The 16,576-nt window shown below is 44.2% G+C and overlaps 1 protein-coding gene across 2 annotated transcripts in view; it reads right to left on the bottom strand.

The window, feature by feature from the left end:
• LOC126213604 (mucin-1-like) overlaps window positions 1–2,145 on the bottom strand; it is a 329,890-nt gene extending 327,745 nt beyond the window's left edge. For both annotated transcript variants that reach the window (XM_049941458.1, XM_049941459.1), the window contains exon 1: window positions 1,821–2,145. In XM_049941458.1, coding sequence (XP_049797415.1) covers window positions 1,821–1,837 — 17 coding nt within the window. In that variant the 5' untranslated portion in view covers window positions 1,838–2,145. The remainder of the gene's footprint in view (window positions 1–1,820) is intronic.
• Window positions 2,146–16,576: the final 14,431 nt, after the last annotated feature.

Raw genomic sequence — 16,576 nt, 5'->3', positions numbered from 1 at the left:
CCAACTTACATTTCGCGGAAAGACCACAAAGATAAGAGAGATTAGGGCTCGTACAGAGGCATATAGGCAGTCATTTTTCCCTCGTTCTGTGTGAGAGTGGAACAGGGATAGAAGATGCTAGTCGTGGTACGAGGTACCCTCCGCCACGCACCGTATGGAGGATTGCGGAGTATGTATGTAGATGTAGATGTAGACGATTGGACGCTGTTTTGAATGCCAACGGTTTTCCTACACCGTACTAGCCATGTAATGCATTGTGATTTGTGTTTCCACATTTTTCTCCACACCCTCTACAACGACCGCAGGTCTGATAAATTCTCTGTTTTTCCGCAGTTTATGCAGTACGTTACCATCTGGAAGTCTGTTTATGTTTATTTTTAATACGCTAAAGATTTTCAGATTACGACATATATCGAAACTACCCGAAGAATAAAAAAAAAAATATTTTAGCACCTTTACGGTGATTATACATAAAAGTCTGTAATCGCTTTTGATGCTTGGATGCAGCAGCAGCCAGAGGTACAGTTGATGAAGTTGAACAGGCAGATGCTGCTTGGAACTGGATGGAGCGAGTGAGATGAAATCTAGCATGTAAAGACGACATATATCGCAATAATCAGCAACGAGTTGTAGAAAACAAATTTAATTATCTTCATCTGTTTCAGGCACTTAGCGACCTTTTTCAGAATGTTATAACTATCGCAGTATTTACGGGTCTCAACAATAATGTGCATACAGCATGTGGTTCATAATGCCTGTACAAATGTGATATAAAGAAGCCAAACAACGACACACAAGCACTATGAACTATATGACGATGGCACTTAACGGTATGCGTGTTATTTTTGACACTTGCAAATAATGTGATAGGTATAAGTTTCTGAAGAAGGGCACTAAGTACCTGAAACCGGTTAAGAAATTAAATTTCTTTTATACAACTGGTTCTAATGATGTAGATGTACCCAACTACGCTTTCCAAGGATGGATAAAATGATCAACTGGAACGAAAAAAAAATTCTTAAAATGGTATCTCCCCAATACCCAAATCTGAAGAAGAATATGGTCGCCAAAATGCGATTAAAAAGCAACATACAAGCACTATGAACCATTTGACGACGGCATTTAACTGTATACATGCTATTGTTGACACTTCCAAATAATGCGATTGGTATAACTTTCTGAAGAAGGGCACTAAGTACCCAAAACCGGTGAAGAAATTAAATTTCTTTTAAACAACTGGTTGCTGATGATGTCGATATATAGAACTACAATTGATGAGGATGGATAAAATACTAAAAGGCGATATACTCGTCAACTGGAAAAAAAATTAATTCCTACAATGGTATCTCCCCAATATCCAAATCTTAAGAACAATTCGGTCGCCAAAATGTGATTAAAAAGCAGAGTCTCCTCCGAAGTGTCGTAGTTTCAAAGCGCCGAATTTAGCTCGCAAAACTTGTCACTAATCACTGATTTCATCAAACACCTTTCATAAACGTTATTTTTGTGTGTGACCACCAGAAGGTGCTAAAATCATTATTGCTCTCCAACTAGTTTCGCGAGTCTATCATCATATGTCTGACTTTTATTTTTTTATATTTTTTTTGAATATTTATTTTAAAATTCTCAAGTCTGATTGACGATGACACGCTGACTGCATTTAGTTGCAGAACAATAGAAGTTTTGGAAGCTTTATGGTAACTGTACATAAAAATGTCACCAGTGCATTTGGTCGTACCAACAGTGATGGGAAAAGTGAAAGAAGTTGTATAGGCAGGGACTGAGTGTTGAGAGGTGAATAGAGCGAATGAGGTACTCACGTAACAGGGCCGCCCATGTCTGCAGCGGCGGCTGTGCAGTCGACGGTAGGGTGAGTGTGTCCTCGCAGCTGTGTCTGCAGCTGTGGTCCGCAGCTGTGTCCGTCAGCGGCGGCTGCAGCCTGGCATCTGACCAGTCCCGAGGAAGGCGCGCCCGGCTGCGGCGAAACGAAAACGAAAACGGCCGCGCGAGAAAGTCACGCCCGATCCACTCTCCCCCTCTCCCTACCACTCTCTCTGTCTACTTCTTCACTGCCCCCTCTCTCTCTCTCTTTCTCTCACTGCCTCTCTTGCTCTCGTTTCTACTTCTCCGGCTGCGCGCGACCGCAGACAGTTGAAAAGAGGCCCCACAGTCCCGCGGCCTTATATATATAAACGTCGGTAGGGTCACGTGACCACGCCCACAGCCCTTCCCCCACCCCCCTTCGTCAACAGGACCACTCTCTCTCTTCCTCCCCTCTTTCAGATGCCCCCACCCTTCTTCCTCTTTACATCTCATTACGCACCACACAACTTCCTATGAACGTCTTCTTCTCCGAAGCATATTGGTCCTATCTGCCAGACAGTAGCAACGCAGAATTAATATCTGTCTTATACAGACCTCGTAACCACGGCGAATTTCAGGAATCGTACCGATACTGGGAAACGTGTCAAATGTCAAGAGGACAAAATTTTCCAAGGAGGGCGAATGCAATATTTCGACCTATGAAATAAACAGATATAACAACGACCAATTTCATGCAATAATCGATTGTTAGCATTCTTATGTCAGCATTTCACCCTTCATTTCATCAGTGAAATTAGACGTTTCTCTTTGTGGTCTGCGAAATGACTTTGTTGGTGGAAGAAAGATTTGAAATTATGGAAGCATATATGAAAACAAGTTCGATTAAAGAAACTCCCGAAATTTTCGGAGTCAAGTATTCGGGTAGAGACTATATGCATAAAAACTGGCGCATCTACGGATCTTCGCAAAATGTAAAACGACAAAGAATTCCTCCAGTTCGCACACTAGAAGTTACTGTAGACATTCTCAGAATTATTCACAGTCTAAAAAAGTCTACACGTAAGTTGGCCCAACAGGCGCATGTAAGTAGGAGGATGTTGAAAAGTCTCAATTTGAAGCGACGGTTGTGCAGCAATTATGGTAGGACAGCAATCAGAAATGTATAGAGAGATGCGCGTGACTTTTGAATAAAACCAAGGATGGTTTTTAAGACCCTTTCCATTACATCATGAGTGATGAAAGACGGTTTGCTCTTTCCGCTCATGCGCATTCACAGAACACTGGGTTCTGGACAAGGGAGAACACTAACGGTGTGTGTCAGCAGCCACGCCACGGTGAAAGATCCGACATTTGTTGCGGTGTAACAGCAACGCCCATCTTTGGACCGACATTTTTTGACAGTAACTTGAACGTGGTTGCATATATGGAAATTTCTGATATATTTTGTACTCAACTCACTGAATATGGAAGACAATGCTGCTTCTTCCAGCAAGACGGGGCAACATGCCACACGCCTTAGGTATCCCCGGAACGAATCCATGTATTCACTGAGGAACGAACTGTCGGCAAACATTTATGGACGTCACGTCTGCCGTATCTAATTAAATTGAATTTTCTTCCTGTGGGGGACTTGAAGAGCAAGATGTATAAAATGAATCCACACACAACACAGGAAATGAAAGACATCAGCCGTGAAGTTATCGCCATCGATATCCGAACTTTACGTTGGGTGTATGTGAATATAATTAAACGTGCACAGCTGTGTATAGATGTTCTGATAAATGTTTTTTCACTGTAATTTTCATTGTAAGTAAATAGTAAGTCCATTCATCTTTTCGTTTCTGTAATTTCACTGTATTTCCTGAGCGTATTTTTTTTTTTTAACCAGCCGCCTTTCGCTTTATTGAGGTAAAGCATTATCAGTGCTCTGTAATTAAAGATATTTATAATTTGATTTCTTTTTAAGGAGGGAAAACAGTAGTTCGTTAAAAATATGATTTTTTTTGACGTATGGTGATTTCCCCTTGGTTTCTCGCCTACATGCAGAGATGCCATCTGCTAACACACCTTTGGTGTCTTTCTTCATCAGACACTAACATTTGTCGCTGCTCGACAGAACTATGCACTTCATACGTTTTACACATCACACTTTTTCCTACACCACTGTTTTGTGTTTATATTTATACATATGTGTATTGTGTTTTCTGTTTTAAAGTGTAGCCAACATAACATTGCGACTACTTTGCCTTTGACATACACTTCTTTCTTTTTAACTTCATTGTATGTGTGTAATTCTACTCAATTAGGTTGTTGTGTATTTATATACTGTGACAGAGTAGAGAACGAACAGTGAAGGAGTGGTCTTTTTCATTAATTTATAATTTTTTTAGGTTGGGGTGGGGGGAAGCCATGTTGAGTGGTCGTAAGTGTACAGTAGTGTGGTGGAGTGTGAGTTGGAGGAGAAGGTGAGGAGCAAGAAGTGAAATGAGAGGGGGAGGGGGGGGGGGTTGGGTGTGAGAGGGTGAAGGATGAAAAAGGCTCTCTTTTCCATGCAGTTTCTTCATTTATTTTACATGGTGTCTGGTTGAATATTTATTTGATCAATGAGAAACTTTATTTTGAGGTAATGCTTTGTATATGGGCAAATTTTCTTGGAAAGGGAGGAGAGGTCTTTACTGATTCTTATGACGTTCATATCTTTTTCAATATACCTTCGTCTATGGTATTCTTGTTTTAGATGCTCAGCAAATGCTCCAACTTATTCTTCATATCTTGTGTCGAATGTCCTGGCAATCGTTCCAGCGTACATTTTTTTTCACAATCTCTGCAACTGAGCTGATAGGTACAAGATGGTTGCTATCTTCCTGGTTTAAAAATTTCCACGTGCCCAAAGCGTTAACTCAAAATAAACAGTTGCTTAATGACCATGTAAATATTGAAAACGAGATACTATATAAAATAACTGAAGAAATTGCATGAAAAATAAGAAAACCTTTTTCACGCTTCACCCTCTCCCACCAATCCCCCCTCCGCCCCCCCCCCCCCCAAATTTCATTTGCCTTCTTACTCCTTACCGTGTTCTGGAACTCAAACTCCACCACACTTATGACCACCTATCATGGCTTCCCCCTCCGCCACCTAAAAAAATAAAAGAATTAAAAAAGACTACTACTTCACTGTTCGTTCACTACTCTTATACAGCATATACATACACAGCAATAGAATTAAATAGAATTACACGCATAAAATTAATTTTAAAAAAAGAAGTATAGGCAATGTTAAGTTGACAAAGTACAGAACAGAAACCACAATATACACTTAGAAATATAAAAATAAACAGAAAACAGTGTTATAAGAAAAAGTGTGCTGCGTGAAACATAAGAAGTGCGTAAGTTCCGTATAGCAGCGAAAAATATGAATTAGTGTCTGATGACGTAAGACACCAAAGATGTGTTAGCAGACGGCATCTCTGCATGTAGGCTAGAAACCAAGCGGAAATCACCGTAAGTAAAAAAGTCGACATATTTTTAACGGACTGTTTTCCCACCTTAAAAGAAATCAAATTATAAATATCTTTTAATTACAGAACACTGATAATGCTTTACCACAAGAAAGTGAAATGTGTTTGGTGGGAAAAAAACACGCATATTCATGTAGTTGCAAAGACAGAGAGAAAATACCCTCAGGAATTATAAAGCAAATAAGGACAATATGGCCACGCAAATGAAGAAAATCACTTTATTTCCTTTGTACATACCCGGGGGTCTTCTATCTGCGCCAACATGTATTTAACCATTCATTCTGTAAGGTTCAGTCAGATGAGAAGATTCAATTGCCGATATCCGGAAAGGTATTGGGAGAGATGTCAGTCGTGTATATTGCTTATATCCACCTGTGTGCAGACCATAATAAACGTACATTTGTTGCTCATTAGTGTAGAGTGCCACAGCGATCACCTTCGTCTCAAAAAATTAGCTGAGTAGTGTATGGTTGCGTGGACTTATTAGTTGGTTTTTTTATCTAAATAATAATAATTTTTTTTAAACGTTGAGTCGAGCGCCCATATTTAATCCCTAGCCATTTACGTAGGCAGTGTCCTGTTCCGAGTGCTGTAATCTTTCCGAGTGGCCTACTTTCTTGAACTGAAAAGTAATTGCTTTCTTTAACTATATTTAATAAATTTTGTGGAATAGTAAATTTCATAATTATTCAGTGAGCATTCTTTCTGAAGAACTCCAAGTACTTTTTCAAAAAAGGATGGTTCAAGTTTAACCAAAGTGCAGTTGCAAAGATATGATCTAAAATGTTTTGCTTAATGTTGTTCTTTTTTTAATTGCAATACAAAATAAAGTTACGTGAATAAAACTGGAGTAGTTCAGAATAGTTACTGGCTAGCAAAACTGTGTGTCCTTTAGTTATTGTTCAGCGCTGTGCCGAGTAGAACGTTGCGTCGCACAGTTTGCGAATTTCGAGATGGCAGAGTTAAGAGGGGCAACGCGTCTGCGTTAAATTTTGCGTGAAGCTCACGGAAACCTTTAGAGAGACACAGCAAATAGTGCAGGAAGCCTACGGTGATGAGTGATTAGCCGTACTCGGTGTTACGGATGGTTCACACGGTTTAAAAACAGCCGGACGGAAGTTAAAGACGACCCTCATTCAGGACGCCCTTCGACGTCTACCCACGACTCTCATGACAGGAACGTGCGTCCCAATCGGAGACTGACTGTCCGAGGGACTGCAGAAGAATGTAACATTTCAGTCGGATCATGTCTTGAAATCCTGACACAGCATCTTGGAATGCATCGTGTCGCCGCCAAGTTCGTTCCACGACCAACAAGTCAAGACCAGAAAGACCTAAGCCTCGCAGTCTGTGAAGAGCTTTTGGATCGCGCAAATACTATTTGGCAAATGACCCAAGATTTTTGTGGCAGCTTTATTCACCCCTTCCTGTGCCAAAGTGAGATTTCATCCAGAATAGTGAATATCATCCTTCCTTCTAGTGTTGTAGCTTTACACTTCGCTTTTATTTTTGAAATGGGATGTGTTATTAATGACAAATTTCATAAGTGAAAATATGTCCTGCGAAGGTAGTGTGAATATCCCGAGTTCCTTAAATGAATGTCTGCAAGGTGATCTTGGGTGGGCTCCAGCTATTATTCTGATTACACGCTTTTGTGCAATGAATACTTTCTCTCTTAATGACGAATTGCCCCAAAATATGATGCCATATGAAAGCAGTGAATGAAAATAGTCATAGTAGGCTAATTTACTGATATGTTTATCACCAAATTTGCAATAACACTAATAGCATAAGTAGCCGAACCTAACCGTTTCAGCAGATCATCGATGTCTTTCTTCCAATTCAATTTCTCATCAATGCAAACACCCACAAATTTTGAATATTCTATCTTAGCAACAGACTTCCGTTCATAGTCTATATTTGTCAATGGTGTTATGACATTTATTGTTCAGGATTGTATAAACTGTGTTTTCTCAAAATTTAGAGAGAGTCCATTTGCAAAGAACCAGTTAATATTACTCTGAAAGACACTATTTGCTATTTCCTCAGCTGATTCTTGCTTCTTGGGTGTGATTACTATACTTGTATCATCAGCAAAAAGAACTAACTTTGCACCTTCATGAATACAGAGTGGCAAGTCGTTAATACACTCCTGGAAATTGAAATAAGAACACCGTGAATTCATTGTCCCAGGAAGGGGAAACTTTATTGACACATTCCTGGGGTCAGATACATCACATGATCACACTGACAGAACCACAGGCACATAGACACAGGCAACAGAGCATGCACAATGTCGGCACTAGTACAGTGTATATCCACCTTTCGCAGCAATGCAGGCTGCTATTCTCCCATGGAGACGATCGTAGAGATGCTGGATGTAGTCCTGTGGAACGGCTTGCCATGCCATTTCCACCTGGCGCCTCAGTTGGACCAGCGTTCGTGCTGGACGTCCAGACCGCGTGAGACGACGCTTCATCCAGTCCCAAACATGCTCAATGGGGGACAGATCCGGAGATCTTGCTGGCCAGGGTAGTTGACTTACACCTTCTAGAGCACGTTGGGTGGCACGGGATACATGCGGACGTGCATTGTCCTGTTGGAACAGCAAGTTCCCTTGCCGGTCTAGGAATGGTAGAACGATGGGTTCGATGACGGTTTGGATGTACCGTGCACTATTCAGTGTCCCCTCGACGATCACCAGTGGTGTACGGCCAGTGTAGGAGATCGCTCCCCACACCATGATGCCGGGTGTCGGCCCTGTGTGCCTCGGTCGTATGCAGTCCTGATTGTGGCGCTCACCTGCACGGCGCCAAACACGCATACGACCATCATTGGCACCAAGGCAGAAGCGACTCTCATCGCTGAAGACGACACGTCTCCATTCGTCCCTCCATTCACGCCTGTCGCGACACCACTGGAGGCGGGCTGCACGATGTTGGGGCGTGAGCGGAAGACGGCCTAACGGTGTGCGGGACCGTAGCCCAGCTTCACGGAGACGGTTGCGAATGGTCCTCGCCGATACCCCAGGAGCAACAGTGTCCCTAATTTGCTGGGAAGTGGCGGTGCGGTCCCCTACGGCACTGCGTAGGATCCTACGGTCTTGGCGTGCATCCGTGCGTCGCTGCGGTCCGGTCCCAGGTCGACGGGCACGTGCACCTTCCGCCGACCACTGGCGACAACATCGATGTACTGTGGAGACCTCACGCCCCACGTGTTGAGCAATTCGGCGGTACGTCCACCCGGCCTCCCACATGCCCACTATACGCCCTCGCTCAAAGTCCGTCAACTGCACATACGGTTCACGTCCACGCTGTCGCGGCATGCTACCAGTGTTAAAGACTGCGATGGAGCTCCGTATGCCACGGCAAACTGGCTGACACTGACGGCGGCAGTGCACAAATGCTGCGCAGCTAGCGCCATTCGACGGCCAACACCGCGGTTCCTGGTGTGTCCGCTGTGCCGTGCGTGTGATCATTGCTTGTACAGCCCTCTCGCAGTGTCCGGAGCAAGTATGGTGGGTCTGACACACCGGTGTCAATGTGTTCTTTTTTCCATTTCCAGGAGTGTATATATTAAGAACAATAAGGGACCCAAGACTGAACCCTGCGGGACACCAGTCTTGATACTGTACTGCCCTATCCTTCGTACTCTGCCGGCCGGGATGGCCGAGCGGTTCTAGGCGCTAAAGTCTTGAACCGCGGGGCCGCTACGGTCGCAGGTTCGAACCCTGCCTCGGGCATGGATGTGGTTTAGGTTAGTTAGGTTTAAGTAGTTCTAAGTTCTAGGGCACTGATGACCTCAGCAGTTAAGTCCCATAGTGCTCAGAGCCATTTTAACCATTTGAACCTTCACACTCTCCGCCCCTGTGGACTTTTTTAATTCCCAAAGCTGAAAACCCTGTCGAAAGCACGAAGATTTGCAACGATAGACGACATAAAAAAATAATCGCAGACAAGGCTTCGTGCCATCCAGACAGAGGTGTACCGAGGTTGGATCTGGAAGTGGAAACGGCGTTTGGAGCGGAGTACCAAATGTTGAGGAGAATATTTGTAAGGGGATCGCGCACAATAAGTGAGGATAGTCATCCCATTTCTTATTTCATTGGTCCACCTGATTTTCATCGCCCTTCTATAGCACCACATAACCAATGCTTAAATTACCTTCTTTTCTGATTTTTTCACCAGTCCACGACTCTCGTCCATACAATGCTGTGATCCAGACATACGAGGATGAGTCAAATGAAAACCTTAAATTTGTAGTAACAAATGGAAATTTTGCGCCATTATCCTGTAAGCGTGCTACAAACAGCGTGCAGAATGGCCTGTAGGTGGCAGCACAGTGCAGATGTACACATACCGTCGAAGTGTCAGTATAAAGATGGCCTCCCCACTTACGACTTGCACCAGGGAACAACTGTTATTCGGTTTTTGCGTAGTGAAGGTGTGAAACCTATTGAAATTCATCAACGAATGAAGATTCAGTACGGTGATGCATGTTTGTCATAGCAGCAAGTATACGAATGCAGTAGGAAGTTCGTAAATGGTGTGACTTCAGTGGAAAATGCTCCTCGTCCAGGTCAGGCATAACGAGTTGTGACTCCACAGATAATTGCAGCAGTTGAAGCCATATTGAAGGAAAACCGCCGAGTGGCACTGAATGACATTGCAGTATGAATACAGATTAGTCATGGGTCAGCACACGATGTGCTCCAGTTTCACAAAGTGTCTGCAAGATGGGTGCCACGGCAGCTGACTCCTGAAATGAGAGAACGACGTGTTGATGCTTGTGAAGAACTTCTTCGGCGCTCTGGACGAGAAGGTGATGGCTTCCTTGCAAGAATCGTTACTGGGGACGAAACCTGGGTTCACCTCCACCAACCGGAAACGAAGAGAGCGAGCAAGGAATGGCGCCAGTCCTCATCACCAAAACCAAAGAAGTTTCGAACAGAACCATCAGCAGGGAAGGTCATTATGACTCTCTTTTGGGACGAAAAAGGCGTCATTTTGGAGCATTACGTGCCTAAAGGAACCAGTCACCAGTGCATCATCCACAGATCTCCTAAAAAATCACCTGCGGCCTGCAATCAAATCAAAGCGACGTGGATTGCTGTCAGCAGGTGTCCTTTTGCAACATGACAATGCAAGGCCCCACACTGCCCGTACAACTGCTGCAATAACCACAGACCTGCATTTTGAGTGTCTTCCTCATCCACCACACTCACCAGACCTTGCCCAAAGTGATTTCCATATGTTTGGACCACTCAAAGACGCAATGGGAGGAAAGAACCGTTCTGATGAAGAGGTACGCCACGTGGTGCTTGAGTGGTTGCGCGGACTACCAAAAGAATTTTTTTTTCTAAAGGAATGTATGCACTTTGTAAGCGCTGGAGGATTTGCATTGAGCGTGGGGGAGATTATGTTGAAAAGTGATACAGCTTTGTACCACTTCTGCACAATAAACATTAAAAAAAAAATTTAAGATTTTCATTTGACTCACCCTCGTACTTTCTCAGAAATTCCTTCCTTAAATTGAGACCAATTTTTGATACTAGCAGACTTCTTTTGATCACAAACGCCGTGTTTTACTGTGCTAGTCTGCTTTTTTAAGTTACGCTTGCTTCGTTCGTCATACGTTTTCCTGGTTCCAACATCCGAGAATTAACTTCGTCTATGATGTCTTGTCTTGAAAGGAGTATATAAGATGAACACAACAAAAGCAAAACGAGGATAATGGAGTGTAGTCAAATTAAATCGGGTGATGCTGAGGGGATTAGATTAGGAAATGAGACACTTAAAGTAGTAAAGGAGTTTTGCTATTTAGGGAGTAAAATAACTGATGATGGTCGAAGTAGAGAGGATATGAAATGTAGATTGGCAATGGCAAGGAAATCGTTTCTGAAGAAGAGAAATTTGTTAACATCGAGTATAGATTTAAGTGTCAGGAAGTCGTTTCTGAAAGTATTTGTATGGAGTGTAGCCATGTATGGAAGTGAAACATGGACGATAACCAGTTTGGACAAGAAGAGAATAGAAGCTTTCGAAATGTGGTGCTATAGAAGAATGCTGAAGATAAGGTGGGTAGATCACGTAATTAATGAGGTGGTATTGAATAGGATTGGGGAGAAGAGAAGTTTGTGGCACAACTTGACTAGAAGAAGGGATCGGTTGGTAGGACATGTTTTGAGGCATCAAGGGATCACAAATTTAGCATTGGAGGGCAGCGTGGAGGGTAAAAATCGTAGAGGGAGACCAAGAGATGAATACACTAAGCAGATTCAGAAGGATGTAGGTTGCAGTAGGTACTGGGAGATGAAGAAGCTTGCACAGGATAGAGTAGCATGGAGAGCTGCATCAAACCAGTCTCAGGACTGAAGACCACAACAACATGATGTACATGTGCAACTGAAGTGACGGATCAAAATTTGTAACAAGACCGGGGACGCGAACCCAGGTCTGCTGCTCGCTATGCTGATGCGCTACCCAATACGCCACCCTGGCATAGCGGCTTTGCACAACTACACACCTCCATCCTCAATCCAAATTCCCATTAACGCCTCAGCCCAGTTGGTATTCCCCCTAAACTCGAACAGTATTGCTTTAGGAGTATCACAAGTGGGCTTATGTGCATATCAGTTTCGGTTGAGGACCTAGTCGTGCTAGACCGTGCTGTTGTGCAGTGGCAGCACGGTAGCTCAGCGTGTTCGGTCAGAGGGCTGACTACCCTCTGCAATAAAAAAAAGAACTGAGTGACAGGATCAACAACGAACTTCAACGGGTGTCATGTGATGTCCGCTACGACCAAGTACAATGAACAATAACGAACAAAATGACAAAGAAAACAGAGTGGCATAGTGGTTAGCACATATGCATAGTGAGCAGGACACCCAGTTCGAATCCTGACCTTGGTACAAATTTTCATTCGTCGTTTCGGTTTGTATATATGCATCATGGATGATTGATACTTGGAAATGATTGGAACCATATTGTGGTGTGCATACTGTAAGACCTTCGGTACACACACCATCAGATTATTTGACTTGTCGCTCTAACGAAGTAGGCGAGTGTCAGCAATATGTCTCGTGGTCTTATCGTGGCGTGTTTGTCTTCTGCCGTTAGGTCAGACGATAGAAATGCCACTTGCACGCTTAGAGTAGCAGATTGACGGTGACCAACTTTAAACAGAACTTGATTAATTTTCACACACATTTATTAAAATAATAAAAATCATAGACATTACGTAACTTGATTCTGGATGCTGTTTACAATTGACAATCTGAAGTTCCTTTGGTCTTGGTATGTTAATCTTATTCTAACATATCTCTGATACTTGACAAAGTGTCTATTCATTTATCTTCATAGCTATGTACAGGAATATGGTAATCTTATTAGGCGCAGACTGAAACTTGACTATAGACTGGTACAGACAAATGCAGACTAATGCAGACTGGTACAGACTGGTGCAGACAAATGCAGACTGACAAATCGGAGGTCTGTACACTCATTATAATACCTCGAGCGTTCAGGTATCACTCCGCGAGTGTGATCCGTGAGGAGAGAAGGTTCTATGTTAGCAGCAATCTCGTTGGCTGCGTTACATATTAATACGCGGATCGGCGGAAGCAGAATTTGGTCCGTCTCTAAGACAGCGCCATCTCGTAGTGCGGAGACGGACGAGCGCTGCGCCTGCGCTGTTGTGCGTAGCGGGGCGCGGTCTAGTGGGAAAGCTGTGTACGGGCTGACTACGCAGAACTATGTACACAACACATATCGTATCATTTAACTTCAACTACTTTTCCATCCTCAATTCTGATGCTAACTTTACCACTAGTTTTGTTTCCGCTACATGTAATTATCTCCTTCTCCCTCAGTTTACTCTCAATCCATATTCTGTGGTCAGTAGACTGTTGATTTCATTCATTTTGTTCTGCAGTTCTTGTTCACTTTCGCTGGGGATAGCGGCGTCATCATCACTGACATCCTTCCACTCTGAAATTTAACATGAATCCTGATCCTGTCTTTTATTTCCATCATTGCTTCTTAATTGTATCCTTTTATGCTTTTTATCTCAGTACTCCGTTCTTGATATGCTATTCTTCTCGTTCCATATTGGTTCTTACACACTGCAGAGCCAAGGAAACTGGTACACCTTCCTAATATCGTGTAGGGCCCCCGTGAGCTCGCAGAAGTGCCGCAACACGTGCCATGGACACAACTAATATCTCAAGTAGTGCTGGAGAGAACTGACACCATGAGTCCTGCAGGGCTGTACATAAATCCGTGAGAGTACGAGGGGGTGGAGATATATTCTGAACAGCACGTTGCAAGGCATCCCAGATATGCTCAATAATGTTCATGTGTGGGTAGTTTGGTGGCCAGCAGAAGTGTTTAAACTCAGAAGAGTGTTCGTGGAGCCACTCTGTAGCAATTCTGGACGCGAGGTGATGTCGCATTGTCCTGCTGAAACTGCCCAACTTCGTCATAATGCACAATGGACATGAATAGATGCAGGCGATCAGACAGGATGCTTACATAGGTGTCACCCGTCAGAATGGTATCTAGACACATCAGGGGTCCCATATCACTCCACACGTGCCATGGACACAACTAATATCTCAGGTAGTGCTGGAGAGAACTGACACCATGAGTCCTGCAGGGCTGTACATAAATCCGTGAGAGTACGAGGGGGTGGAGATATATTCTGAACAGCACGTTGCAAGGCATCCCAGATATGCTCAATAATGTTCATGTGTGGGTAGTTTGGTGGCCAGCAGAAGTGTTTAAACTCAGAAGAGTGTTCGTGGAGCCACTCTGTAGCAATTCTGGACGCGAGGTGATGTCGCATTGTCCTGCTGAAACTGCCCAACTTCGTCAGAATGCACAATGGACATGAATAGATGCAGGCGATCAGACAGGATGCTTACATAGGTGTCACCCGTCAGAATGGTATCTAGACACATCAGGGGTCCCATATCACTCCACACGTGCCATGGACACAACTAATATCTCAGGTAGTGCTGGAGAGAACTGACACCATGAGTCCTGCAGGGCTGTACATAAATCCGTGAGAGTACGAGGGGGTGGAGATATATTCTGAACAGCACGTTGCAAGGCATCCCAGATATGCTCAATAATGTTCATGTGTGGGTAGTTTGGTGGCCAGCGGAAGTGTTTAAACTCAGAAGAGTGTTCGTGGAGCCACTCTGTAGCAATTCTGGACGCGAGGTGATGTCGCATTGTCCTGCTGAAACTGCCCAACTTCGTCATAATGCACAATGGACATGAATAGATGCAGGCGATCAGACAGGATGCTTACATAGGTGTCACCCGTCAGAATGGTATCTAGACACATCAGGGGTCCCATATCACTCCACACGTGCCATGGACACAACTAATATCTCAAGAAGTGCTGGAGAGGACACGATGAATCCTGCACGGCTGTCCATAAATCCGTGAGAGTACGAGGGGGTGGAGATATATTCTGAACAGCACGTTGCAAGGCATCCCAGATATGCTCAATAATGTTCATGTGTGGGTAGTTTGGTGGCCAGCAGAAGTGTTTAAACTCAGAAGAGTGTTCGTGGAGCCACTCTGTAGCAATTCTGGACGCGAGGTGATGTCGCATTGTCCTGCTGAAACTGCCCAACTTCGTCAGAATGCACAATGGACATGAATAGATGCAGGCGATCAGACAGGATGCTTACATAGGTGTCACCCGTCAGAATGGTATCTAGACACATCAGGGGTCCCATATCACTCCACACGTGCCATGGACACAACTAATATCTCAGGTAGTGCTGGAGAGAACTGACACCATGAGTCCTGCAGGGCTGTACATAAATCCGTGAGAGTACGAGGGGGTGGAGATATATTCTGAACAGCACGTTGCAAGGCATCCCAGATATGCTCAATAATGTTCATGTGTGGGTAGTTTGGTGGCCAGCGGAAGTGTTTAAACTCAGAAGAGTGTTCGTGGAGCCACTCTGTAGCAATTCTGGACGCGAGGTGATGTCGCATTGTCCTGCTGAAACTGCCCAACTTCGTCATAATGCACAATGGACATGAATAGATGCAGGCGATCAGACAGGATGCTTACATAGGTGTCACCCGTCAGAATGGTATCTAGACACATCAGGGGTCCCATATCACTCCACACGTGCCATGGACACAACTAATATCTCAAGAAGTGCTGGAGAGGACACGATGAATCCTGCACGGCTGTCCATAAATCCGTGAGAGTACGAGGGGGTGGAGATATATTCTGAACAGCACGTTGCAAGGCATCCCAGATATGCTCAATAATGTTCATGTGTGGGTAGTTTGGTGGCCAGCGGAAGTGTTTAAACTCAGAAGAGTGTTCGTGGAGCCACTCTGTAGCAATTCTGGACGCGAGGTGATGTCGCATTGTCCTGCTGAAACTGCCCAACTTCGTCAGAATGCACAATGGACATGAATAGATGCAGGCGATCAGACAGGATGCTTACATAGGTGTCACCCGTCAGAATGGTATCTAGACACATCAGGGGTCCCATATCACTCCACACGTGCCATGGACACAACTAATATCTCAAGTAGTGCTGGAGAGAACTGACACCATGAGTCCTGCAGGGCTGTACATAAATCCCGGAGAGTACGAGGGGGTGGAGATATATTCTGAACAGCACGTTGCAAGGCATCCCAGATATGCTCAATAATGTTCATGTGTGGGTAGTTTGGTGGCCAGCGGAAGTGTTTAAACTCAGAAGAGTGTTTGTGGAGCCACTCTGTAGCAATTCTGGATGCGACGTGATGTCGCATTGTCCTGCTGAAACTGCCCAACTTCGTCATAATGCACAATGGACATGAATAGATGCAGGCGATCAGACAGGATGCTTACATAGGTGTCACCCGTCAGAATGGTATCTAGACACATCAGGGGTCCCATATCACTCCACACGTGCCATGGACACAACTAATATCTCAAGAAGTGCTGGAGAGGACACGATGAATCCTGCACGGCTGTCCATAAATCCGTGAGAGTACGAGGGGGTGGAGATATATTCTGAACAGCACGTTGCAAGGCATCCCAGATATGCTCAATAATGTTCATGTGTGGGTAGTTTGGTGGCCAGCGGAAGTGTTTAAACTCAGAAGAGTGTTCGTGGAGCCACTCTGTAGCAATTCTGGACGCGAGGTGATGTCGCATTGTCCTGCTGAAACTGCCCAACTTCGTCATAATGCACAATGGACATGA

The sequence above is a fragment of the Schistocerca nitens genome, chromosome 11, assembly GCF_023898315.1.
Source record: "Schistocerca nitens isolate TAMUIC-IGC-003100 chromosome 11, iqSchNite1.1, whole genome shotgun sequence".
Taxonomy (NCBI): Eukaryota; Metazoa; Arthropoda; class Insecta; order Orthoptera; family Acrididae; genus Schistocerca; species Schistocerca nitens.
The sequence above is the reverse complement of the archived record's forward strand: the minus strand, read 5'-3'. Positions and strand labels throughout refer to the sequence as shown.